Source organism: Symphalangus syndactylus, chromosome 3 (assembly GCF_028878055.3).
Source record: "Symphalangus syndactylus isolate Jambi chromosome 3, NHGRI_mSymSyn1-v2.1_pri, whole genome shotgun sequence".
Taxonomy (NCBI): domain Eukaryota; kingdom Metazoa; phylum Chordata; class Mammalia; order Primates; family Hylobatidae; genus Symphalangus; species Symphalangus syndactylus.
The window spans coordinates 30686341-30713276 of record NC_072425.2 but is presented as its reverse complement, the minus strand read 5'-3'; the positions used below and the strand labels follow the sequence as shown (position 1 = coordinate 30713276).

Below are 26936 nucleotides of genomic sequence, written 5' to 3'. Positions count from 1 at the left end.
AAAAAAAAAAAAATGAATACTTTCTGAAAGTATTTATTCATACAAATAAAGACTTGACCCATGAGGTAGGAACGCAAATGGGCCATGGAATCACTCATTCCACAGTATATACCGAGTGCCCTTGAAGTGCTGGGCACTCTCCAGGATTGGGGGTGTATTGGTGAAAGAGAAGCAAGCTGCCTGCTCAGATGGCAGGGAATGGGGGAAAACAGGGAGACAGTTTCCTGTTTGAGATGTTGGGAGATGGTTCGAGTAGTATATTTACTGGAAATAGACATTCGACTTGGATGTCCCTTTTTGGAAATGTGCCTGTGTCCAGGGCTGGGTTGGGGCCCCATTGAACTTTGGCTCTGACACAGCTGTTGCCACACTCAGTGGAACTGAATCTATGTTTGTCTTCCCCAGCATCCCTCACCCCAACTCTCCCTGCCACAACATACATCCCATGCCAGCCTAGGGACTCTCAAAGCTGGCTTCATCATTAGGTTTGCAGCTGGGTCCCACTGAAGTAAATCTTGGCACTCAGAGGGATAGGAATTGAATGAAGACATGAGATTACTGAGCGGGAGGCCTCTCTATGGAAATCTGTGGACTCACACGTTTACTAATGTTGCTGCAGCCCCGCACCCACCTTGGCCTTGGGCAGCCATACTCTACGGCTTTTGTAACCTCTCCACATCAGGAACTCAAATTAGACCTGGGTTTGGAGGCGGTACTCTGAGCTGGCCTTCGGGGGAGGTTTTGTGCAAGGCATTTCCCAAGTGCTGGCAGGATTGTGTCACAGACACAAAGTAAACTTTGGCTGGGCTCCAAGTGACTGCCCACAGTTTATTATAAAGGTGACTGCACCCTGCAGCCACCAGCACTGCCTGGCTCCACGTGCCTCCTGGTCTCAGTATGGCGCTGTCCTGGGTTCTTACAGTCCTGAGTCTCCTACCTCTGCTGGAAGCCCAGATCCCATTGTGTGCCAACCTAGTACCGGTGCCCATCACCAATGCCACCCTGGACCGGGTGAGTGCCTGGGCTAGCCCTGCCCTGAGCACATGGGCAACTGCCTCCCTTCTCTGGGCTTCCCTTTCCCTGCTGGCTGTGGTCGGACCCCCGTTCCCGGCTCTGCCCTTTTCTCTTCTGGGTCCCCTGGGTGAAATTCTCACCAGCCCAGGGGACTCTGGAGGCACCCCCTGCCTCCAAACTCAGAAGCCTCACTGCAGAGTCCTTCAGGGAGGATGGTTCTGTGCTGGGCCTGGAGGGGCTGCCTGGGGGGCAATCACTGATCCTCAGGGTGAGCTCCTGCATGCGCACTGCCCACCAGGGGCCTCATCTCCCCATTTGCAAAATCAGGCAGAGATCTGCCTGGGTCTTTTCCCGGCTGACAGTCAAAGATTCAGCATCAAGCCCCCATCACTACCTCCGACCTTCTCCCCAGATCACGGGAAAGTGGTTTTATATCGCATCGGCCTTTCGAAACGAGGAGTACAATAAGTCGGTTCATGAGATCCAAGCAACCTTCTTTTACTTTACCCCCAACAAGACAGAGGACACGATCTTTCTCAGAGAGTACCAGACCCGGTAAGATCCCCCATTCCAACGCACCCCCATCTCAGCTTCTGGCCAGAAGACCCTCTTCCTGGCCTTGGCCTTCCCAAGGGTGGAACCGGGAGGGCTGGCTTTAATCTCCACCGGACTCTTGCTCCTGGACTGTGATGGGCAACTGGCCACTTGTGAATAATCTTCCTGTTTTCCTTCTGCCTTCTGTTTGGCTTTAGACAGGACCAGTGCTTCTATAACACCACCTACCTGAATGTCCAGCGGGAAAATGGGACCGTCTCCAGATATGGTGAGGGCCAGCCCTCAGGCAGGAGGGTTCACTGTGGGAACAGGGCAGGCCAGCATAAGGTGGGGGCTGGATGTAGAGCCCTGGAGGCTTTGGTCACAGAGAAATAACCACTAACATTTTTGAGCTCTAACAACGTGCTCAGAAACAACTCTAAGAGGACACTGTGAGAATTAGATGAGGAAACAGAAGAACAGAGACCTCAAACAGTTTCCCCTAGGTCACACAGCTTATAATTAGAACTAGAATTGGGACTCCAGGCTGGCTTCAGATCTGCCTCTCTCTCATGCCCTCTTTAAGATCCTTTGGAAACCAATGGTAGAAGCCTGTATTTGGAGAGGTGGTGCCTTCAACTACGTTCCCCATCACCGCAGAGGTGGCACATAGCAGGGAGCTGATGGAGCTGAACTGACACCATTTAGCAGCCTGAGCCTCCTCTCTGGGTCTCTTTTCCTCATCTGTAAAATGGGGACAAAGGCCCTGACAGCCACGGTCTGTGTGAGGCTCCTGAGATCTCATGAGAAAGTGCTTGGCGTGGAGCCGGGCACGCAGCAGGGGCTGGGCACATGGTGGCCTAAAGGAGCCCCGGGCCTTCGCTGATGGGCTGTGTGGCCCTGGACACACCTAGGCCTCCTCACCTGTAAGATGGGCACCATTGTGCCATCCCATGTTCTCACCCAGAGGCTCTTTTTCTCTTCCAGAGGGAGGCCGAGAGCATTTCGCTCACCTGCTGATCCTTAGGGACACCAAGACCTTCATGCTTGCTTTTGATGTGAACGATGAGAAGAACTGGGGGCTGTCTGTCTATGGTAGGCATGCTTAGCAGCCCCAAACTCATGCCCCACTCAGGCCTCACCCCCGATTCACCCGCCCCTAGGGCTGGGACCCTAGAATCCCAGCCCTCCCTGGCCTCCCGCCCGGCCCCAACGTGTCCCCAGTCAGTCTCCTTGCTCCCCCTGCAGCTGACAAGCCAGAGACAACCAAGGAGCAACTGGGAGAGTTCTACGAAGCTCTCGACTGCTTGCGCATTCACAGGTCAGAAGTCGTGTACACCGATTGGAAAAAGGTAAATGCAAGGGGTTGGGCAGTGGCCACCTTGTCCATGGCCCAACTTGGGCAGCCCCAGAGGCCCAGAGTGGGAGAGCTGCCAGCCAGGGCTGCACAGCTCGGCAGGCCTTCTGCTTTTAGGCACCTGCCTCACTGTAGGGATGACTGAGCTATACAGAGGCCCAGGGGTGGTGGATGAGAGCCCAGGAGGGAGAAGTCCCTGTGAAACCAGGGAGGACCTCAAAGCTAACAGGAGGGAACAGCGTGAGCCACGGGGTTGGGGGATTGGCAATTGGAGGGGACGCAATGCGGGGAGTTACCACTTACAGACACCTCCCAAACCCCAGGCTTTCACCCCACCTCCACTCCCCGCTCATTTTTAATACCCATGCAGTGGGGAATTGATACTGTGGTTTTCAGTGTCACCCATACTGCAGCATGGCCACAGTCACCATCCCGATTTTTGCTACAAATGAGAATTACTGTATAATGAGCTCCTTAACACTTTTCTTTAAATCTGCGTTTGGAAGACTTGCCATGGTTTGGCCCTGTGCCCTAATATCTGTGAAATCACAGCGCCGATGAGCTTGTTCCAATTTTAAAAATATATACATGCAGTACTTTCATGACTATTCAAAGAAAAACAATTCCATCCATTTGCCACCAGAGATGACCACCAGTGGTGTGAACTACGCGCCCCCATCCCCAGCCCCAGGATCCTGGGACAGGGCTTATGAACACAACCACTGTAGTCAGCTCACCTGATCCACAGCCTGGCACCCCCACTGTCTGGCTAGGGAGCCTCGAATGGGTCCCGCAGCCATCCTGAGCCTCAGTTACATCATCTGCATAGTAGTGGTGGTTGTGAGGAATTCAGGAGCTGCAACATAATGGCTCGGCGGGTCCTAAGTGCTCAGTAAATGCCAGTGGTTCTTAAGGGTCTGAGCTCCCATTTTAGAGGTGAATAAGCTGAGGCTCAGAGACAGAAAATGACTTGCCCAAGATCACCCAGCTGGGAAATGACAGTGCCAGGGTTGGAGCCACGGTTGAGCTGGTTCCACAGGCCAGAGCTCATTCTGCCCTCTCCCCGGAAGACCTCCCACCCTTTCCCCATCTTTCTGCTTCCCACTCACCCCAACTCCCCTCTGCCTTCTAGGATAAGTGTGAGCCACTGGAGAAGCAGCACGAGAAGGAGAGGAAACAGGAGGAGGGGGAATCCTAGGAGGACACAGCCTTGGATCAGGACATCCTGCCCCTCCAACCCGACACGTGTACCTCAGCTTTTTCTCTCACTTGTATCAATAAAGCTTCTGTGTTTGGAACAGCTAGGTTGTTAGTCATTTGTTCATTCATTCATTCTGAAGGCTGCCCTGAGTTCAACCCTGGCTGGGCACTGGATAAGACGCTGTCCCTGGTGGGAAGAGCCCCACACATGGCAGGATGGATGATGACAGGCACCGAGTGTTACGGGAGCCCAGCACTGTGGGAAGACGCTGTCTTCTGCAGGGCGAAAATCTGGGAAGGCTTCCTGGAAGGGGCATCTGAACCAATCTAGAAAGATGAGGAGCATAATACAACCTGTTGTTCCTGTGTACAATGTGTGATGATCAAATCAGGGTCATTTCCACCACCTCAAACGTTTACCATTTCTTTGTGTTGGGAACATTATCACACAGTTCCCCATAAATATGTACATTATGTGTCCATTTAAAATAATACAAGCAAACAAATGTGAATTTCTAAACTGAGACTACTGTAAGGCCTTTCTCCTAATAGTAAGATTGTAATAAAACTTCAACTAGTCATAAAAAAAAAAAATCCTTTTCTGTTTCTGCTGCAAGCAAGGAAATGAGAGGATGCATTTGAGTAACCTTGAGGCAGAAGACCGTAAACAGGAGTGGAGGTGTGATATGGTTTGGCTCTGTGTCCCCACCCAAATCGCACATGGAATTTTCAGCCCCATGTGTTGGAGGTGAGTCCTGGTGGGAGATGATTGTATCATGGGGGTGGTTTCTAATGGTTTAGCACCATCCCCCGAGTGCTGTTTCTCACAGGATCTCATTGTTTAGAAGTGTGTGGCACCTCCCCCTTTGCTCTCTCTCTTCTGCTGTCTTGTGAAGAAGGGACTTGCTTCCTCTTTGCCTTCCACTATGATTGTAAGTTTCCTGAGGCCTCCCAGCCATGCTTCCTCTTAAGCCTGTGGAACTGAGTCAATTAAGCCTCTTTTTTTCATAAACTACCCAGTCTCAGGTAGTTCTTTATAGCAATGTGAGAACAGACTAATACAAGGTGGCTGGGGTGGGGAGAGTTCAGGCATGTGGTTCCTATCACAAGGACCTTATTCCAGTATTACCATGGCCACTGGGGGAGGCACGTTATTGGGGGGACCAGGCCAGAGGCAGGAAGGCCTGAGTGAAGGCTGCTGTGGGCATCTAGGCAAGAGGCAGTTGCCTGGGCCAGGGCAAGGCAGGGAAGGGCTGGGGTGATGCAGAGGGCTTGGGGCCCAGGCCTGAGGGGCTGGGTGTCTCCATGGATGTGTCCTCAGGGTGCTCACCTGGGAGACCCAGAAGAAGGAGACAACACGTAAGGGTGAGGCTGGTCCCTGGAAATCAGTTGACATCTTGCAAATGTGGATCCCTGAGGTGGAGCCAAGCCCGAGGCACAGCCCACTCAGCGGCACAAGCCATGAAGGGCCGGCCTCACCCCCACCTGGGTGCTCATGATTGACAGCCTCTTGCAACATGAGAGAAGCAGCATCCCTCCCGTGGCAGAAAAGTTGGGCCTGAGGTGTTCCAGCAATACCACATGTGCAGCTGCCTACACCATCCAGGGTGATAGGACCATAAGCCCGAGGCTCTGACACCCCAGGGTCCAATCCTGTGTCCTCAGGCACCACTCCCCTTTGTACCTCCTGTCCCAACAGCCAAGATCCGCAGGGCCAAGACTGCAGCACCCTTTGCTCAGCACCCAAACCACTGCTGTGCCTACAGCATGGAGGCTGGGGACACAGAGCTGATGTCCTCAGAAGGCAAGTGGACAGAACAGCCTCTGGGGTCCCACAGCGGCCCGGAACTGAAGGCTCAGTACCTACAAGAAGTTTGTCCATTTCAGTGTTACTTTCAGTGAAACACCATTTTCAACCATACTGAGGAGGATCCGCTAAAAAATGAAACAGAAATGAGTCGTGGTGGGCAGGGCAGGGAGAAGCAAGGGAGACGAGAAGTGGGGAACATGGAAGAAAAAGCCACGTGAAGAAGAAACCAGAGGTCAAGAGAAAAAGAATCATGGAGGTAGAGGGAGCAAAAAACACACATAACAAAGAATGTGGACTTTGGAGTCAAGTTAATGTGAATTCAAACCCAGGCTCTCTCCCGAGCCAGTTTGGGCAGATGGCGCAGTGGAACCTCACTCTCCTCATCAGTAAAACGGGGGCAGAGTGAGGGTCTTGAGAGCTAGCACAGGGACCACGTGAAGCAGACAATGCTCAGTGTTTAGCACAGGAATCAGGGTCCAACAGGTGCTCCCTAAATAGCAGCTGCTGTTCACTGTTGAAAGGAGCACTGGAAGGCCGGGTGCAGTGGCTCATGCTTGTAATCCCAGCACTTTGGGAGGCTGAGGTGGGCAGATCACCTGAGGTCGGGAGTTCCAGACCAACCTGACCAACGTGGAGAAACCCTGTCTCTCCTAAAAATACAAAATTAGCCAGGCGTGGTAGCGCATACCTGTAATCCCAGCGATTCGGAAGGCGAGGCAAGAGAATTGCTTGAACCCAGGAAGGGGAAGTTGCGGTGAGCCGAGATCGAGCCATCACACTCCAGCCTGGACAACAAGAGCAAAATAGCGAAACTCCGTCTCCAAAAAAAAAGAATACTTTCTGAAAGTATTTATTCATACAAATAAAGACTTGACCCATGAGGCAGGAATGCAAATGGGCCATGGAATCACTCATTCCACAGTATATACCGAGTGCCCTTGAAGTGCTGGGCACTGCTCCAGGATTGGGGGTGTATTGGTGAAAGAGAAGCAAGCTGCCTGCTCAGATGGCAGGGAATGGGGGAAAACAGGGAGACAGTTTCCTGTTTGAGATGTTGGGAGATGGTTCGAGTAGTATATTTACTGGAAATAGACATTCGACTTGGATGTCCCTTTTTGGAAATGTGCCTGTGTCCAGGGCTGGGTTGGGGCCCCATTGAACTTTAGCTCTGACATAGCTGTTGCCACTCAGTGGAACTGAATCTATGTTTGTCTTCCCCAGCATCCCTCACCCCAACTCTCCCTGCCACAACATACACCCCATGCCAGCCTAGGGACTCTCAAAGCTGGCTTCATCATTAGGTTTGCAGCTGGGTCCCACTGAAGTAAATCTTGGCACTCAGAGGGATAGCAATTGAATGAAGACATGAGATTACTGAGCGGGAGGCCTCTCTACGGAAATCTGTGGACTCACACGTTTACTAATGTTGCTGCAGCCCCGCACCCACCTTGGCCTTGGGCAGCCATACTCTACGGCTTTTGTAACCTCTCCACATCAGGAACTCAAATTAGACCTGGGTTTGGAGGCGGTACTCTGAGCTGGCCTTCGGGGGAGGTTTTGTGCAAGGCATTTCCCAAGTGCTGGCAGGATTGTGTCACAGACACAAAGTAAACTTTGGCTGGGCTCCAAGTGACCGCCCACAGTTTATTATAAAGGTGACTGCACCCTGCAGCCACCAGCACTGCCTGGCTCCACGTGCCTCCTGGTCTCAGTATGGCGCTGTCCTGGGTTCTTACAGTCCTGAGCCTCCTACCTCTGCTGGAAGCCCAGATCCCATTGTGTGCCAACCTAGTACCGGTGCCCATCACCAATGCCACCCTGGACCGGGTGAGTGCCTGGGCTAGCCCTGCCCTGAGCACATGGGCAGCTGCCTCCCTTCTCTGGGCTTCCCTTTCCCTGCTGGCTGTGGTCGGACCCCCGCTCCCAGCTCTGCCCTTTTCTCTTCTGGGTCCCCGGGGTGAAATTCTCACCAGCCCAGGGGACTCTGGAGGCACCCCCTGCCTCCAAACTCAGAAGCCTCACTGCAGAGTCCTTCAGGGAGGATGGTTCTGTGCTGGGCCTGGAGGGGCTGCCTGGGGGGCAATCACTGATCCTCAGGGTGAGCTCCTGCATGTGCACTGCCCACCAGGGGCCTCATCTCCCCATTTGCAAAATCAGGGAGAGATCTGCCTGGGTCTCTTCCCGGCTGACAGTCAAAGATTCAGCATCAAGCCCCCATCACTACCTCCGACCATCTCCCCAGATCACTGGCAAGTGGTTTTATATTGCATCGGCCTTTCGAAACGAGGAGTACAATAAGTCGGTTCATGAGATCCAAGCAACCTTCTTTTACTTTACCCCCAACAAGACAGAGGACACGATCTTTCTCAGAGAGTACCAGACCCGGTGAGAGCCCCCATTCCCATGCACCCCCATCTCAGCTTCTGGCCGGAAGACCTGAGCAAGTCCCTCCCTTTTCTTGGCCTTCCCATGGGTGGAACCGGGAGGGTTGGCTTTAATCTCCACCAGACTCTTGTCCCTGGACTGTGATGGGCGACTGGCCACTTCTCCTGGATAACATTACTGTTTTCCTTCCGCCTTCTGGTTGACTTTAGCCAGAACCAGTGCTTCCATAACTCCAGTTACCTGAATGTCCAGCGGGAGAATGGGACCATCTCCAGTTATGGTGAGGGCCAGCCCTCAGGCAGGAGGGTTCACTGTGGGAACAGGGCAGGCCAGCATAAGGTGGGGGCTAGATGTAGAGCCCCGGAGGCCTTGGGCACAGAGAAATAACCACTAACATTTTTGAGCTCTAACCACGTGCTCAGGAAAAAACCCTAAGAAGACATTGCGAGAATTAGATGAGGAAACAGAAGAACAGAGACCTCAAACAGTTTTCCTGAGGTCACACAGCTTATGACTAGAACTAGAATTGGAACGCCAGGCTGGCTTCAGACCTGCCTCTCTCTCATACCCTCTTTAAGATCCTTTGGAAACCAATGGTAGAAGCCTGTATGTTGGAGAGGTGATACCTTCAACTATGTCCCTCATCACCGCAGAGGTGGCACATAGCAGGGATCTGATGGAGCTGAACTGACACCATTTAGTGGCCCAAGCCTCCTCTCTGGGTCTCTTTTCCTCATCTGTAAAATGGGGAGAAAGGCCCTGAGATCCCATGTACAGAAAGTGCTTGGCATGGAGCCGGGCACGCAGCAGGGGCTGGGCGCACGGTGGCCCAAGGGAGCCCCGGGCCTTCACTGATGGGCTGCGTGGCCCTGTACACACCTAGGCATCCCCACCTGTAAGACGGGCACCATTGTGCCATCCCATGTTCTCACTCAGAGGCTCTTTTTCTCTTCCAGAGGGAGGCCGAGAGCATTTCGCTCACCTGCAATTCCTCAGGGACAACAAGACATTGATGTTTGGTTCCTACCTGGACGATGAGAAGAACTGGGGGCTGTCTGTCTATGGTAGGCATGCTTAGCAGCCCCAAACTCATGCCCCACTCAGGCCTCACCCCCCATTCACCCACCCCTGGGGCTGGGACCCTAGAATCCCAGCCCTCCCTGGCCTCCCGCCCGGCCCCAACGTGTCCCCAGTCAGTCTCCTTGCTCCCCCTGCAGCTGACAAGCCAGAGACAACCAAGGAGCAACTGGGAGAGTTCTACGAAGCTCTCGACTGCTTGCGCATTCCCAGGTCAGAAGTCGTGTATTCCAATTGGAAAAAGGTAAAACGCAAGGGATTGGGCAGTGGCCACCTTGTCCATGGCCCAACTTGGGCAACCCTAGAGGTTCAGAGTGGGAGAGCTGCCAGCCAGGGCTGCACAGCTCGGCAGGCCTTCTGCTTTTAGGCACCTGCCTCACTGTAGGGACGACTGAGCTCTACAGTGGCCCAGGGGTGGTGGATGAGAGCCCAGGAGGGCGAAGTCCCTGTGAAACCAGGGAGAACCTCAAAGCTAACAGGAGGGAACAGCGTGAGCCACGGGGTTGGGGGATTGGCAATTGGAGGGGACGCAATGCGGGGAGTTAGCACCTACAGACGCCTCTCAAACCCCAGGCTTTCACCCCACCTCCACTCCCTGCACATTTTTAATACCCGTGCGGTGGGGAATTGATACTGTGGTTTTCAATGTCACCCATACTGCAGCATGGCCACAGTCACCATTCTGATTTTTGCTACACATGAAAATTACTGTATAATGAGCTCCTTAACACTTTTCTTTAAACCTGTGTTCGGAAGACTTGCGTTGGTGTGGCCCTGTGCCCTAATATCTGTGAAATCACAGCGCCGATGAGCTGGTTGCAATATTTCAAATACATACATGCAGTACTTTCATGACTATTCAAAGAAAAACAATTCCACCCATTTGCCACCTGAGATGACCACCAGTGGTGTGAACTACGCGCCCCCATCCCCAGCCCCAGGATCCTGGGACAGGGCTTATGAACACAACCACTGTAGTCAGCTCACCTGATCCACAGCCTGGCACCCCCACTGTCTGGCTAGGGAGCCTCGAATGGGTCCCGCAGCCATCCTGAGCCTCAGTTACATCATCCGCATAGTAGTGGTGGTTGTGAGGAATTCAGGAGCTGCAACATAAGGGCTCGGCGGGTCCTAAGTGCTCAGTAAATGCCAGTGGTTCTTAAGGGTCTGAGCTCCCATTTTAGAGGTGAATAAGCTGAGGCTCAGAGACAGAAAATGACTTGCCCAAGATCACCCAGCTGGGAAATGACAGTGCCAGGGTTGGAGCCACGGTTGAGCTGGTTCCACAGGCCAGAGCTCATTCTGCCCTCTCCCCGGAAGACCTCCCACCCTTTCCCCATCTTTCTGCTTCCCACTCACCCCAACTCCCCTCTGCCTTCTAGGATAAGTGTGAGCCACTGGAGAAGCAGCACGAGAAGGAGAGGAAACAGGAGGAGGGGGAATCCTAGGAGGACACAGCCTTGGATCAGGACATCCTGCCCCTCCAACCCGACACGTGTACCTCAGCTTTTTCTCTCACTTGCATCAACAAAGCTTCTGTGTTTGGAACAGCTAGGTTTTTAGTCATTTGTTCATTCATTCATTCTGAAGGCTGCCCTGAGTTCAACCCTGGCTGGGCACTGGATAAGACGCTGTCCCTGGTGGGAAGAGCCCCACACATGGCAGGATGGATGATGACAGGCACCGAGTGTTACGGGAGCCCAGCACTGTGGGAAGACGCTGTCTTCTGCAGGGCGAAAGTCTCGGAAGGCTTCCTGGAAGGGGCATCTGAACCAATCTAGAAAGATGAGGAGCATAATACAACCTGTTGTTCCTGTGCACAATGTGTGATGATCAAATCAGGGTCATTTCCACCACCTCAAACGTTTACCATTTCTTTGTGTTGGGGACATTATCACACAGTTCCCCATAAATATGTACATTATGTGTCCATTTAAAATAATACAAGCAAACAAATGTGAATTTCTAAACTGAGACTACTGTAAGGCCTTTCTCCTAATAGTAAGATTGTAATAAAACTTCAACTAGTCATAAAAAAAAAATCCTTTTCTGTTTCTGCTGCAAGCAAGGAAATGAGAGGATGCATTTGAGTAACCTTGAGGCAGAAGACCGTAAACAGGAGTGGAGGTGTGATATGGTTTGGCTCTGCGTCCCCACCGGAATCTCACATTGGAATTTTCAGCCCCATGTGTTGGAGGTGAGTCCTGGCGGGAGATGATTGTATCATGGGGGGTGGTTTCTAATGGTTTAGCACCATCCCCCGAGTGCTGTTTCTCACAGGATCTCATTGTTTAGAAGTGTGTGGCACCTCCCCCTTTGCTCTCTCTCTTTTTTTTTTTTTTTTTTTTTTTTTTTTTTTTTTTTTTTTTTTTTTTGAGACAGAGTCTCGCTCTGTCGCCCGGGCTGGAGTGCAGTGGCGCAATCTCGGCTCACTGCAAGCTCCGCCTCCCGGGTTCACGCCATTCTCCTGCCTCAGCCTCCGAGTAGCTGGGACTACAGGCGCCCGCCACCGCGCCCGGCTAATTTTTTGTATTTTTTTAGTAGAGACGGGGTTTCACCGTGGTCTCGATCTCCTGACCTCGTGATCCGCCCGCCTCGGCCTCCCAAAGTGCTGGGATTACAAGCGTGAGCCACCGCGCCCGGCCTGCTCTCTCTCTTGTGCTGTCTTGTGAAGAAGGGACTTGCTCCCTCTTTGCCTTCCACTATGATTGTAAGTTTCCTGAGGCCTCTCAGCAATGCTTCCTCTTAAGCCTGCAGAACTGTGAGTCAATTAAGCCTCTTTTTTTTCATAAACTACCCAGTCTCAGGTAGTTCTTTATAGCAATGTGAGAACAGACTAATACAAGGTGGCTGGGGTGGGGAGAGTTCAGGCATGTGGTGCCAATCACAAGGACCTTATTCCAGTATTACCATGGCCATCGGGGGAGGCACGTTGGGCGGACCAGGCTGGAGGCAGGAAGGCCCGAGTGAAGGCTGCTGTGGGCATCCAGGCAAGAAGCGGTTGCCTGGGCCAGGGCAGGGCAGGGAAGGGCTGGGGTGATGCAGAGGGCTTGGGGCCCAGGCCAGAAGGGCTGGGTGTCTCCATGGGTGTGTCCTCAGGGTGCTCACCTGGGAGACCCAGAAGAAGAAGACAACACGTAAGGGTGAAGCTGGTCCCTGGAAATCAGCTGACATCTTGCAAATGTGGAGCCCTGAGGTGGAGCCAAGCCCAAGTCACAGCCCACTCAGCAGCACAAGCCACAAAGGGCCGGCCTCACCCCCACCTGGGTGCTTGTGATTGACAGCCTCTTGTTACGTGAGGGAAGCAGCACCCCTCCCGTGGCAGAAAAGTTGGGCCTGAATTGTTTGAGCAATTCCACATGTGCAGCTGCCTACACCATCCAGGGTGATAGGACCATAAGCCCGAGGCCCTGATGTCCTGGACTCTAGTCCTGTGTCCTCAGGCACCACTCCCCTTTGTACCTCCTGTTCCAACAGCCAAGATCCACAGGGCCAAGACTACAGCATCCTTTGCTCAGCACCCAAACCACTGCTGTGCCCACAGCACGGAGGCTGGGGACACTGAGCTGATATCCTCAGAAGGCAAGCAGACAGGACAGCCTCTGGGGTCCCACAATGTCCTGGAACTGAAGGCTCAGAACCTACAAGAAGTTTGTCCATTTCAGTGTTACTTTCAGTGAGACACCATTTTCAACCCTACTCAGGAGGATCTGCTGAAAAATGAAACAGAAATTAGTCATGATGGGCAGCGCAGGGAGAAGCAAGGGAGACAAGAAGTGGGGAACATGGAAGAAAAAGCCACGTGAAGAAGAAACCAGAGGTCAAGAGAAAAAGAATCATGGAGGTAGCAGAAGCAAAAAAACACACATAACAAAGAATGTGGACTTTGGGTCAGACCTCTGTGAGTTTAAACCCAAGCTCTCTCCCAAACCAGTTTGGGCAGATGGCCCAGTGGAACCCCACTCTCCTCATCAGTAAAAGGTGGGCAGAGTGGGGGTCTTGAGGGCTAGCCCATGGACTATGTGAAGCAGGACATGCCCAGTGCTTAGCACAGGGATCAGGGTCTAGCAGGTGCTCCCTAAATGGCAGCTGCTGTTTGCTATTGAAAGTACTGGAAGGCTGGGCGCCGTGGCTCATGCCTGCAATCCCAGCAATTTGGGAGGCTGAGGGGGGCAGATCGCCTGAGGTTGGGAGTTCGAGATCAGCTTGACTAACATGGAGAAACCCTGTCTCTACTAAAAATACAAAATTAGCCGGACGTGGTGGCACATGCCTGTAATCCCAGCTACTCGGGAGGCTGAGGCAAGAGAATCACTTGAACCCGGGAGGTGGAGGTTGCGGTGAGCCGAGATTCCACCACTGTACTCCAGCCTGGGCAACCAGAGCGAAACTCTGTCTCAAAAAAAAAAAAAAAAAAGAAAAAAAAGAAAAGAAAAGAAAGAAAGGAGCACTGAAAAGAGTCCAGGTGCATGCTCTTGTAGACAGCAACTTGCTGTGTGCCTCATTTACATCTCTGGCCTCAGTCAAAAGGGACTTGGCTAGGCAGCCCCACCGCAAAGCCCTCTGCAGTTGAACGATTTATGGTTCTGAGATAGGCAAAGGGGGAAAACTGGAGAAACAGAAGCCACCAGAGGGAGGCAGGCAGAGCATTCAACAGGTCCCCTGGGAAAGGGCTTGGCTGGGCATCAAATCTACCACCCCATAAACTTGACTTTGAAGGCAAAAGTTAATGACATACAGCAGAGACACGGATGGCTTCGCGTATTTTTTTTGTCTTCTTTTCTTTTTTTAAGATGAACATTCATTCTTCATTTGCCCTCGTAACGAAAATAGATTTTTAAATGCCTCAAATATACAAACAGCATTGATACACACACATTCCAGAAATGCAGAGGTATGCACTGCCACGGGGTAGGGGTGTGGGAGGCGGCCTGGCCTCATGGCCACAGACCGTGCCCTAGCCCGGGCCTGGCAGGTAGCTGGCCACTGATAAATGCCGCTGGGATCCTAGGAGAAGCTGGGGACCATGCATGAGGTAATGAAGGGGACCGTGGTGGATGGCATCCTGGGCACTTTGTAGCTTATCTCCATCCCAGCAGGTCTGAGGGAAAGGCCTCTGCTGCCATAGAGAAGCTGGACACATGTCCCCCTGGGGCCCTGACATCCTAAAATGCCCCACTGACTGCCAGTCACTAGGAGAAAGGTCTCTGGCTGTGCCCTTCCCAGAGATGCTTGCCCCAGAGTGACTGGTCACAGGTGGGGGACGGGTTTGCTCCAGAAACCGTATGCCTTTCTTTTCTTGTCTGGCCCCCTAAGGAGGACCCAAGATCAGGAAACCTCCCCAGTTTAAAAAAATATCTGTCCATCTGTATATAAAATACCTATTATTAGCTGGAGTTGGGCACATGCAGGACCAGGAAAGACTGCTCGAGGTTCTGCCTGGACCGAAGGAGGCCTCGCTCACAGCACCTCTGTGAGGGGACTGGTGCTCCTGGGAAGTCACTTCTCTTGGTAACCGAGCTGACAGCCCCTCCACTTGGAAAGCACAGGGACTGAGCAGGCGGGGCCTGTGCTGCAGGGAGACCCTCCTGGTGAGGAACTATGAGGGCCTTCTGGGCCTCAGCAGCTCCAGCCCACTCCTGGCCTGGCAGGCCACCTGCCCACCCACCCACCCACCCATCTGTCTCTGGGCCCCCAGTGAAGTCAGAAGAGGCAGGAGCCCCGCAGGCTGTGAGCCTGGCGCAGGTCAGCCGACAGCGAGCTTCTCATCTGCCTGGTGGTGGAGCGGACGCTCTCGGCAGCCTGCACGGCCCGGCTCAGGGCCTTGTTGAGCTCCTCTAGGTCGCCCCGGTCTGGCTGGATGGAGTGCCGGTGTCTCCGGGCTGGTGGGGGAGAGGCTGTGGGTGGCCACTCGGTGGCTGGTTGGGCTGAGGTAGGTCCTGCGGGCGCATAGTACCTGAGGAGAGAAGTGAGTGGGCTCGTTACACATGGGGAGGGCTGGGGACAAGCCGAGGAGCACCATGTGTGGGGTCAACCCCCTTCTAAATCCCAGCTGGGCCACTGGCTCCTACTCTCTGGGTCTCAGTTTCTTTACCTCTAAAATGGGAATAATAGGCACACATCCAGGGATTTCTTAGAAAGATGAAGGACGATAACAACATGAGTGCCTGACCCAGAACAGGTGTTCAAGGACAGGAAGTTCAATCTACCTGTTCATCTGATTTACTGCCCATCTAGTACATGCCAGCCAGTGTGCCAGGCTCTGGGGTTACAGTGGGACAAGAAAACATGGACTCCGGCAACCTTCTTGGAGCCGGATCTTGGGAAGGCCAGGATCACCCTAGGCTTGATAGCAAAACCCCCTCATTGAAGAATATCTGCGGGTTCCATTTGCCAAGCAAGGGGTGCTGGAGAAAGGCAATAATTAATAATAATAATAATAGGGATTCTGCAGGAGTGGGAGGGTCTGGCCCCATGTCCTGGGAAGTGGGTAGAAGGGCATCCTTCCTAGCCCAGTCCTACAGGAACGTGAGGTGTTGTTTTAAAGTGCTGCGGGAATGGGCTGACAAGCCCATTGAGAGGAAGCATGGATTTCCTTAAGAGGTGACAATGGCATCCGTCAGGGCCACTAAGTTTAGGGTTCAAGGAAACCAGCAGTGGGCAAGAGGGGGTGTGGCCTCAGCACTGTTGAATAAAGGGTGTGTGTGGTAGAGGAGGGAGATAAAGAAGCATGGACCTAAATCAGGAATAAGTTTAGGAGGACGCAGCAGAGTCATTCGTTGGCATCTTGCTTGGCACACTGTAAACTCTGGCTTCATTCCTGAGACCCCACTCTCTAACTTGCATTATTATACAGTGTATAGAAACAGATGATCCAAACAGACATTTCTCCAAAGGAGATATTCAAATGGACAATACGTACATGTAAGGATGCACATCCTTAGCCATCAGGAAATGCAAAGTGAAACCACTGCACATCCCCTAACATCAAAAAGGACAGATAGCACCAAGTGTCGACAAGGATGTGGAGAAACTGGAACCCTCAGCACTGCTGGTGGGAATGCAAACGGTGGAACCACTGTGGAAAACAGTCTGACAGCTCCTCCAACAGTTAAGCCCAGTGCCTAGCCCAGGGCTGGCATCCTCATCTTTGGTACCCATGTACCAGTTGGTGCCTTCATCTTTATTTTACAGATGAGCAAAGCGGAGCTCAGAGAAGCTAAGTGATTCAGGAGGCAGTAGAATGTGCCGGCCTTAGCAGCTCAGGCCCTGGAGCCCTGCCCCAAATCCCAGTCATTCTGCTGGGCTAGCCATGGGACTCTGGACAAGCTAAGTCACTTTGCAAGGCCTCTGTTTTCCCACCTAAAACGACCACAGTTAGCAACCTCTCAGCTTAGAGCTGATGGTAAATTCAGGTAAAAAGCTGGCACTGCCTGGCTCCGGTAAGTGCTCCATAAACGTGAGCTCCTAAGACCCAGGGTCAGACAGCTGGAAGGAGCAGCCGTGGGTTCACACCTGGGCCCATCTCTCCCCACATATCTAACGTATGCGAATTGGCAAGCAGCAGATGCTGATGAAATAATCTGAACTGTATGAACGGGCTTCTTGGATCCCATAGGCAGCAGCCTGCACTCCCTCCTCTAGGGACTGTCTGGTGTAACTAACTACAGAGGCTCCTCAAATTACGATGGGGTTATGCCCCTATAAACCCGCTGTAAAGTCGAAAAATCATAAATCGAACCATTGTAAACGTAGGGACTGTCTGGGCTGGGTTTTCATACACCCCCACCTTCTGTTAATTTGATGACCAACTTGGCCTGAAAGTTACCCAAAACTCTCCCTAGGGCCAACACTGAAAAAGTCCCTCTGGGCTGGAAAGTCTCGGCTGCAGGAGCTATGGGGCGGCTGCCCAGCAGGGGGCAGCACAGGCCCACTCTGCTTTCCAAACTACACTGGTCTCAACCACTGGGCCCACTCAGTCCTGCTGACCAGCAGCGGGAGAAACTTCAGGGTGTCACCAGAGCAAATTCTAGCGGCATTAGAAGCACCATCATTATTGGCCAACTTCTATGTACTATGGGCTTTCCATGCATTAATTCATTCAATCCTCACCACAACCCATTTCGCAGAGAAGGAAACTGAGGCATAGGTATAACCCGCCCATTCTGACTTGGAAACAGCAACCTGGTGAGTTCTGCCCACAGGCCTGAGCCTGGAAGAATGTGAAATGGAGCCTCAGGAGAAGTAAAGACTCCATGGCTACTGTGGGGTCACCAAATTCTGGGCAAAACCTTTCCCGACCAATGAGTTGGAACACTGGCAGGCGCTTTCCCCCGTGTCTGCTGGAGGTCTGAGCATGCAGCATTGGTTCTCATCTCTGCTGGAGCGGAAGAGTCCTTAACGACTTGCTCAGACTCAGCTGAGAGGGCAGCAAGAAAGCAAATTTATAGACCGGGCACGGTGGCTCACACCTTGTAATGCCAGTGCTTTGGGAGGCCAAGGCGGGCAGATCACCTGAGGCCAGGAGGTCAACACCAGCCAGGCCAACATGGCAAAACCCGTCTCTACCAAAAATACCAAAAAAATTAGCAGGGTGTGGTGCCGCACTCCTGTATTCCCAGCTACTTGAGAGGAGGAGGCATGGGAATAGCTTGAATCTCGGAGATAGGGGTTGCAGTGAGCCGAGATGGTGCCACTGCACTCCAGCCTGGGTGACAAAGCCAGATCCTGTCTCAGAAAATACATATACATAAAAAATTTTTAAAAGCACATTTATAGGCCTGGTCCCTGAATAGAGGACCAGGGCTGGATGGCGCCTTGGGCCTCTGCTCCACCAAGCACCAGCCCTCACAGTGACTCAGGCCCTCACTGCCCACACACCCAGGCTTCTGGCAACACAGCCACTGAAGACATCCAGTCCCATTCGACTCATTTCACAGCAGGGGAAGGGGCAGAGAAGTAGCTGCCGACAGCTGAGACAAGAAGACAGGTTTCCTACTTCTGGGGACTGGGCTTTTGTCCCTGCAGAATCCTATCATGTTGAACCCACTTTTACTCCTTTTTCTCCCTACTAGTGACAACACTGAGCAATAGCAACATTCTCTGTGATGGTGAAGCTACTGTTTGCTCAGCAATGAGCACGTGCCCACACGGCACCACAAACTCCACACACTTCTCATTTGGTTCCTGCCATGTGCCACACTTAATCCTCACGCACAGGATTAAGTACGTGGTTGAGACTCTTCCCCCATTTAACAGACAGGGAAGTTGAGGCTCTGAGAGGAAGTTAGTTTGCCAAGGCCACGGTGCTACTAGGGGGCAGATGGGACTCTACTGTAGCTCTGGCCAACTCCAAACCCAAGCCACTTCTGTCTCGGCTGCCCTGCCTCTCCTGGCTTGACTGATGTTACGTCCAGAATCTGTGCAAAAAGTCCTACAATATACCTGACCAGGACTCCTCAAAGATGTCCAGGTCATCAAAAACAAGGAAGGTCTGAAGAACTGTCACAGCCGAGGGGAGCCTAAGGAGGCATGACAATCGCACACCACAAGGGATCGTGGATGGGATCCTGGAATAGAGACAGGACTTTGGAGGAAAACGGCCTGAAGAAACTAAGAACTTCAGTTACCAATAATGTATGGATATTGCTTCACTAATGTGGCCAATGTGCCAGATTAATATAAGATATTAATAATAGGGGAAACTGTGTGTGCAGGAGTGAGGAGGATTGTGGGAATCTCTCTGGAATCTGTCTGCTCAATTTCCCTATAAATCTAAAACTGTCCTAAAAAAATAAAGTCTATTAAAAAAAAAAACCCCAGTGCTCATCACTTACTTGCTGAGAAAATCCATAAGGAAAATGGAAGATGGTTAGGATTCTCAGTCTCCACAAAGTTGTAAGCTCCCAGAGGGCAGGGCCCTCTTGCTAGTCCCCTTCACTGCTGGGTCCCAGGGCCGAGCACTCTCCTTGGTACATGGGTTTGTTGAGTGACTATATGAGCGTCGGCTTTGTTGAGTGACTATATGAGTGTTGGGCACCTACCGCATGTTATCCACGCAGGAGGAGTACACTGCATCTCAGCTGCCCCACACCGGTATGAATGCTAACATATTCAGTGATCTATACAAAGAGGCTGGGAAGGTCAGAATGAAAGGCTCTTACACAGCGGCAGGTGGATAAGGCATGATGGGAACCGAGGAGACGTAGGCAAAGGCCGGAGGGGCTGGTGCTGGGGGCGCTGTCGCCAGATACCATAGTCCGTGAGGCGGGCGTGTCGACGACCCCGCCTGCTTGCTCCTCTGCTTGGGGCTGGGAGTTGAAGGTGCTTTTCTCCTCGTGGTGGCCTTCTCTGCCCCTAGCAGGGAGGGAACAGCACAGAGAGACAGAGTCTGACCACTTGGCAGATCCAGCCAAAGATGGAGGGTCCACCCAGCCCTTCCCCTGTGAGAGCTGGAGAGGCCCTACCCTGTGAGACTCCACGCTGGGGAGGTCTCTCTTTGGGGAACAAATCCTCTGCCCCAGTTGCTCTGTCCCAGACTGGAAGAACAGCTGCCCCAGTTAAACTCACCCAGGTCTAATAACCCTGGTCAAGGAGAGCTGAGGGTCTGGCTAAGAGAAGAAACAGTGTTTGTCCCTACCAGAGGTGGCTGAGCCTGGACCATCTGCCTCTGGGGGAGACCCAACTCGACCACACAGGGGACACTGAAGGGTATCAGCGGGAGGCGGTCCCAGTGGGTCCCCTGTGACAGCACCACCTAGAAGACGAGGAAGAGATGTCAGGGGAGGATTACATCTAAATCATCGGATCAGGAGCCCCCACGCAGGCCTTCTGCAGCACTGAGCTCTCCTCGGGACCCACTGCGGAGAGGACAAGCTGCCTCCATCTGGGTGATGACACTGACAACAACCATGACAGTGAGAGCAAGCATTTAATGAGCCAGGCCCTCTGCTAAGGGCCTTCCCGCATTGTTTTATCAAATCCAACAAGCCACTGGGCTAGCCACTGTCCTCACTCCCCCACTTTACAGATGGGGAAATTAAGGCTCCAAGACGTCAAGTAATTTACCAAGGTCTCAGAGCTGGGAAGCAGTGGTCCTTGGATCCTAAGCCGGGGCTCTCCCAAATGCAGCCCACCCCCGCCCCCCGGCCCCCCCACAGTGAGACAGACCCATTCTCCACGCGGGAGTGGCCCAGAACAGTCCCCTGGGGAACCAGGGGGGTCAGTAGAGGCAAAAGGGAGCAGGAGGAGAGTGGGTGCCATTGTTCTCTTCCCACATAAATCCCCAATGCCACACCTGGGTGAGTTCCAGGGCTGGTCTGTTTCTCTTTCAGGCCTTGGCTCAACCACCACTCCCTCTGGGAAGCCCTGCCACCCACCCAGGCAGAGTCAGGCACCCCCCAGCCCCACTCATGCTTCCCTACCCCAGCTCTGGCCACTCTGCTTTGTTCTGTGTTCCTTGGGGACAGGGCCTAGGGCCCCATAGGGGTAAGTGATGAATGAATGAATGAATGCATGCATGCATGAACGGAGAGGCCTGTCAGGACTCTAACACTAGCACAGGCAGAGCATAGTGGTGAAGAGGTGGGACTTTGGAGTCACAAAGACCTGGGTTCAAATCCTGTTTCTGCCACTTGTAAGCTGTGTGCCCTTGGGTAAGTTACTTAATCTCTCTGAGCCTTGGTGTCCTTGCCTATAAAATGGATTTAATAGTACTGCAGTACTTAGTTCACAGAACTGCGAGGATTAATGTATGCGAAACCCTTAACATGACACCCTCTAGAGAGAGGGACTTAATAAATAGCAGCTCATTATCATCAGTCACTTTCATCACTATTGCTTGAAAAGTCCTAGCGACCATCTCTTCTAATCCTTTCATTACAGATGTGGTGACAGATATAGAGAAGTCAAGGAACTGGCCTAAGGTCACACAGCAAGTCAGTGGCAGAACTGGGACTAGAACCCATTGCCTGGATTATCGGGCCACTGCTCTCTCTGCCACTCCTCCCTGTGGGCTTGGGGGAAAGTATGAGGGGTGAAGGGAGGATGGAGGGGAGAATAAGACATAATCACTGATACCAGGTCCCCTGCTGCCTGGAGACCACCTATCAGGACCCTTCAGGAACTTCTTAAATCAAGGAGGGTGGCTTCAGGCAGCAGCACCTGAAGCAACAGATGTGCTGGCAGGACACCCAGAAAAATCCTCTTCCCTGGTCTGTCCCCATAACCCACTGCTAAGTTCAGGGCAGGCCAGATCTTGTCAGATCTTGCCCTTAGGCCAGATCTTGGCCTGAGGGCAAGAAGCTGCAGCCACAGCTGCCTGGGCCAGTTTTCCAGGTACCATTCCTTACCCGCATCCTGGGTCCTAATGGGCCGGCAGTGGGGACAGGAGACTGTGTCATTGCCTTTTGGGACCGCCTTAGGGGACAGAACATGGTATTCGCGGCCTGGGGAAAGAAACCAGAACTGTCAGTATCAGCCCTGTGGATGGATGTAAAATTGAGGAGGATTCTGGAATAATGATCTCCTCTTCCTCCAAATGGTTTTAATAGTCTCTGTCTCTCTCTCATGTGTGCACACGTTGTGCACACAAGCATCATGTGTAAAATATGTATATATTTCAGTATGACACACATACACACATATACGTCACCAAACATCTTCGTGTCTGTTTATTGTAAGCTTTTTCCAGACTCCTATTCTGTTTCATCTCAGATCCTAGAACCAGCTGACATCCAGTAGCAACCAACACACCCAGGCTAAGTCAGGATTTGAAAGCAGGCCAGGAAGAAATGATAAGCAAAGCAACAATAAGAAATGAACAAGTGATGCTATTCCCCACACCCCGGCTTGCTGGTTTGGATCTGAATGGCTCGGGCACGGGGTCAGTGGTGTTTTCTCCCCATGCGCTGAGTGGCTGTAACATGGGGATAAACACAGCGCCCATTTCACAGGCTTGTTGGGAGAACTGAACAGGGCCGTATCCGTGTCGTGCTCCACCCAGTGCCTGGCAGATGGAAAGCACTTGATGTTATTAGAAAGCTGAACGGACTGTGGCCTCCTCACCCAGCCCCACCACCTCCTGCCTTACCCACCCCTGAGTTTCAAATAAGGCCTTCTGGGTGACACCTGAAGCCACTGTGGAGAGGTCTCATCATCTCATTTCCCTCCTGTGCTGTTCTGGCTTTGTGTATGTGGCACTGAAGGTAATTGCTCTTATTTTCCCAATGCGACAGATGAGGAATCTGAGGGTCAGAGAGGCTCAGAGACATTTTCTGTGAGACTGACTTCAGAGTCTTTGGTTTTGACTTCTATACTCTCTTCCTCTCGTTGTGTTGGAAGCATTTCTCCAGGCTGAGCTCACTTTTAAGGGTCGAGATCACCTTTAAAGGATGCACAAAACCTCATCCAATGATATCATCTCTTTCCTTTTGCTAGTAAGTCCACAGAGAGATTGTCTGTGAGCTTGGAGGTGTTCCTGCTACTCTCGTTTCTAACTCCTTGGCCTCTGTCGACTCCCTCATTACGCTCCATGGAGCAGAGTGTGCCTCTGGCCTCTTGCCTTGTCCCCAGAATCTGAGGTCAGCAGCCCTCCCTCTTCTGCAAGGTGTCTGTGAGAGACGATGCCTTTACTATAATTACCTATTGGTTATCATCTTCTCTGCTACAGTCAGATTCATGAAGGTGAGAACCATATCCATATTTATTTTTGAGACGGAGTCTCACTGTCACCCAGGCTGGAGTGCAATGGCGTGATCTCGGCTCACTGCAACCTCTGCCTCCTGGGTTCAAGTGATTCTTGTGCCTCAGCCTCCCAAATAGCTGGGATTACAGGCACCTGCCACCACACCCAGCTAATTTTTTTGTATTTTTAGTAGAAACGGGGTTTTGTCACATTGGCCAGGCTGGTCTTGAACTACTACTGATCTCAGGTGATCCTCCCACCTCGGCCTCCCAAAGTGCTGGGATTAGAGGCGCGAGCCACCACGCCCAACCCATATTTTTGTGTTAATGTTATAAGCACTTGAAATGCTACCATGTGTCATCTCAAGCCTTTACTCTGTGCCAGGTCCTACTTCTGAGACACAGGGGCCCTCTGGAAAGGAGAACCTGAAGGAAGCCAGGTGCAAATGGCACATCCAATTCAGTGTCCACCCTGTATGCTCCGAGCTGGAAAAGTGTAGGTGATCAGAACTTTAGGATCGACCAGCTGAACAGACTTCCCCGAACCAAGCATGGGCCCTGGCAAAAGGGTGGCATCAGAAAGTGTTTGTTGAATGAATAAACGAATGAATGAATGAATGAACAAGTACACCGAGATTCATGGAGGCAATGCTCCCTGCTAGTTTTCATATCACGGAACAGATAGAAAATGATATTTGAATGGCCCACTGGGTATATGGAAAAGGCTTCTCATAACAGAGGAGACCCCCCTGACGCCAGGGGCTGCACCCATCCCGGCCCTCCCTCCTGCCCTACCTGTGTATTGGCCTCGGAAGGTGACCCTGTCTGGCCATCCAGCACTGCCCACCCCTCTCTTTCCATCCTGAGCTGCTTGTGGACTGTCCTTGGTGGTCTTGCTCTTCTCAGAGAACAGTGGCGGGGAGGGCAGCTCAGATTCTGAACCTGGGGTGGAAAAAGTGGGGCATCAGAGGGGGCAAGGGGTGGAGGTCACACTTCTCAAGGAGTGGGTATACCATGAGTTTAGGCTCTGGGGTGGATAACTGGGTTTTAATCCCCATCTCCCCCTTAGGAGTAACAGCTGGCATTTCCAGAACCCTGCCCCCGTGCCAAGCGCTAGTCTAGATGCTCTGTGTGTGTGCGTGTTGAACGCCTTCACAGCAACCCCACGATGTGGACACTGTTATTACTACATGGTGAGCTGTCCCTTTAACTGCTCAGAGCAGGTAAACAACTCGGCCAAGGACAAGTGGAGGGGAGCTCGGTTGATCCCGGCTACTGACTCCAGAGCCCTGATCCTTCAGCACGTGCCCTGCGCTCACTGGGCTTCAGCGCCTTTATCTGTGAAATGTGGATAATATGACCATCTTGCAGTGGAGGTTAAGCAAGACAGCAGCTACAAAGCCCTTACAGACACCCTACACACAGTAGGTGTGCAGGACATTAGAAGTGCACTGTGCTTCACAGCACTATAATATCCTAAAACAGATGCACAAAAACCCTTCTCCAAGTTTCCTTGAATGCTGTTGCTGTGGTCCCTGACCACTGAGCCAACATGCTCAGACTGTGGCCTCTGGAAATCAGCCTTCGCAGGTGGTCACTTACTCAGGGACAGTCGGGGCACCTCCCGAGGCACTGAGGAAGACCTGGCTCGCTGCCTTCCTGGAGGGACAATCTGCTCTTCACCTCTAGGCTCACCAGGCAATCTCTCTGTGGATTTACTAGCAAAAGGAAAGAGAGATGATGTCATTGGATGAGGTTTTGTGCGGCCTTTAAAGGTGATTTGTGAGAAGCTCAACCTGGAGAAATGCTTCTAAGACGATGGAAGGAAGAGAGTATAGAAGTCAAAGCCAGACTCTGAAGTCAGTTTCACAGAAAATGGCTCTGAGCCTCTCTGACCCTCAGTTTCCTCATCTGTCAAGTGGGGATAATAAGAGCAATTACCTCAGAGGGTTATAAAAAGATTAATGAGAAAATGTTCATAAAACCCTTCATCAAGTGCCCTCCCATAGAAAGACTCAAAAGAAGCCAGCTGATTTTATGTCATTGTCATAAATGAACCAACACCAAATTAGTGGGTGACAGGGTAGGCATCCTGGCAATGTTCTCTTTGGTTGGGTGGTGGGTCCAGGGATATTCATTGTATTATTCTTTTTTATTACTATTATTATTATTTTTTTGAGACAGTCTCTCTCTGTTGCCCAGGCTGGAGTGCAGTGGCACAATCTTGGCTCACTGCAACCTCCGCCTCCTGGGTTCAAGAAATTCTCCTGCCTCAGCCTCCTGAGTAGCTGGGATTACAGGTACACGCCACCATACCCAGCTAATTTTTGTGTTTTTAGTAGAGACAGGGTTTCAACATGTTGGTCAGGCTGGTTTCGAACTCCTGAACTCGTGATCTGCCCACCTCGGCCTCCTAAAGTGCTGGATTACAGGCATGAGCCACTGCGCCTGGTCTATTGTTTATTATTAACATAGAGGTTTATATATTCCTTTGTGCATCAAATACTGCACAGTGAACAAATTCAACAGTGAATGAATGAATGAGAGTGGGATGTGGCAGTGCCTGAGTCCATATGTCTGGGGAGAGCCAGAGGCCAGCCAAGACTATCTTCTGTGGCTGCCACCAGGACAGAGGTGTGAGTTCTGAGGTCACCCACCTGCCATAATGGGAACCCCAGGTGGCTGGGGAGTCTGCTGGCCTGCCGCGGGTCCGGGTGGGGCGGTCAAAGGCAGAGGCTGGGCGTGTCGGGCTGCCCTGGGGTGGCCGGTGCAGGCTGTCCTCCAGCCGCAGACGGAGCCGGGACACCTCTTCTTGCAGCTCACAGATGGCCTGGCTGGGGTTGGAGTGGAGACAGAAACAAAGAACAGAGGCATGAGGAACAGAGCTGCAGCCACCCGAGTATGCCAGGAGGCGGCAGCCTTTGTCCCTTCACAGCAGGCACAGGGTCTATCTCTGCTGTCAAATGATTCTAAAACTTTCCTGTGCAACACTTTTCTTGCTACACAACTTGACACCTTTCTGAGTTCACGTCCCTGTGCATTCAGTGAACAAAACAGAACACATGGGGTCTGAGTAGCTGTTCAGAAACACCAGTGACAAATTCTCGAGATGGAGACGAAGATGCAGCATACAGAGGGTACTAGCTACAGTTCTGCCATAAAATACCAACCTTCACTCTCTGTCCAGGCCCAGCTCCTCTCCCTGCCACCGTGCAAGCCCATCTCTCCAGACCTGGCAGAAGATGCTTGTCCACCGTCTCCCCACACAGACAGTGAGCCGCCAGCAGACAAGAAGGAAGCAGGCTTCCTGTCTTATAACCCGAGGCCCTGCACCTTGTGGGTGCTCAGGAAACAGTACTGCAGTGGATCTGGGCTCTGAGATGGCGCAGAATAAAGCGCTGTGAGTGGAGAGTGGACAGGGAGACACCTCGATGCTTCCTAGCACCACCTGAACTGGGAGGGCTAAGAGGAGGCTGGAAGCTGTCTGCAAGACTGTAGTAAATCCTGGTGAAACCCCCAACATGGTCCAACCTCCAGCTGCCAGCACTGAGGGAGTAAATCCTGTCTGTGTTTCTCTCCAATCAGTACCTGCATCTTCAGGGTCTCGTTTTGTGGGCATTGCTGGCACCACAGCAGACAATCCCGCCCAGATACCCCTCCCCACCAGACCCCCTCAACCACGGAGCAGCGTTAGAGCCAGGCTCAGCAAAGCCACCGTCCAGGCTGATGCAGGCTCCACATCTACTCCTTGGTCTGGCTTCTGGGTGGGAATTCCCACTGGGAACGTTCTTGCCTGGTGGCCCCTGGACTCGTGGGTGAGTGTCCCCTGGTGCCACCTCCAGCAGACATGAGCGCTCAGATGAGCGTGGCAGAAGG

The 26936-nt window shown here is 52.3% G+C and overlaps 3 protein-coding genes across 11 annotated transcripts in view; 2 read left to right on the top strand and 1 right to left on the bottom strand.

Moving 5' to 3' along the window:
- Nucleotides 1-791: 791 nt before the first annotated feature.
- LOC129478985 (alpha-1-acid glycoprotein 1) lies at nucleotides 792-4209 on the top strand. The gene is made up of 6 exons (XM_055271361.2): nucleotides 792-1011; nucleotides 1427-1569; nucleotides 1767-1837; nucleotides 2536-2643; nucleotides 2797-2900; nucleotides 4038-4209. Exons 1-6 carry the CDS (start codon nucleotides 898-900, stop codon nucleotides 4101-4103), a joined length of 606 nt encoding a protein of 201 aa, XP_055127336.1. The 5' UTR covers nucleotides 792-897; the 3' UTR covers nucleotides 4104-4209.
- Nucleotides 4210-7592: 3383 nt separating this feature from the next.
- On the top strand, nucleotides 7593-11409 carry LOC129478984 (alpha-1-acid glycoprotein 2). The gene is made up of 6 exons (XM_055271360.2): nucleotides 7593-7742; nucleotides 8158-8300; nucleotides 8510-8580; nucleotides 9257-9364; nucleotides 9518-9621; nucleotides 10760-11409. The coding sequence occupies exons 1-6, from the start codon at nucleotides 7629-7631 to the stop codon at nucleotides 10823-10825; spliced, it is 606 nt and encodes a 201-aa protein (XP_055127335.1). The 5' UTR covers nucleotides 7593-7628; the 3' UTR covers nucleotides 10826-11409.
- A 2720-nt stretch (nucleotides 11410-14129) lies between these two features.
- The window catches only part of AKNA (AT-hook transcription factor), a 63580-nt gene continuing 50773 nt past the window's right edge, over nucleotides 14130-26936 (bottom strand). For all 9 annotated transcript variants that reach the window (XM_055271349.2, XM_063636827.1, XM_063636825.1 and 6 more), the window contains 7 exons: nucleotides 25718-25894; nucleotides 24663-24778; nucleotides 23856-24002; nucleotides 21728-21823; nucleotides 20017-20133; nucleotides 19541-19733; nucleotides 14130-15333 (listed from right to left, as the gene is read on the bottom strand). In XM_055271349.2, coding sequence (XP_055127324.1) covers nucleotides 15081-15333; nucleotides 19541-19733; nucleotides 20017-20133; nucleotides 21728-21823; nucleotides 23856-24002; nucleotides 24663-24778; nucleotides 25718-25894 — 1099 coding nt within the window. In that variant the 3' untranslated portion in view covers nucleotides 14130-15080. The remainder of the gene's footprint in view (nucleotides 15334-19540; nucleotides 19734-20016; nucleotides 20134-21727; nucleotides 21824-23855; nucleotides 24003-24662; nucleotides 24779-25717; nucleotides 25895-26936) is intronic.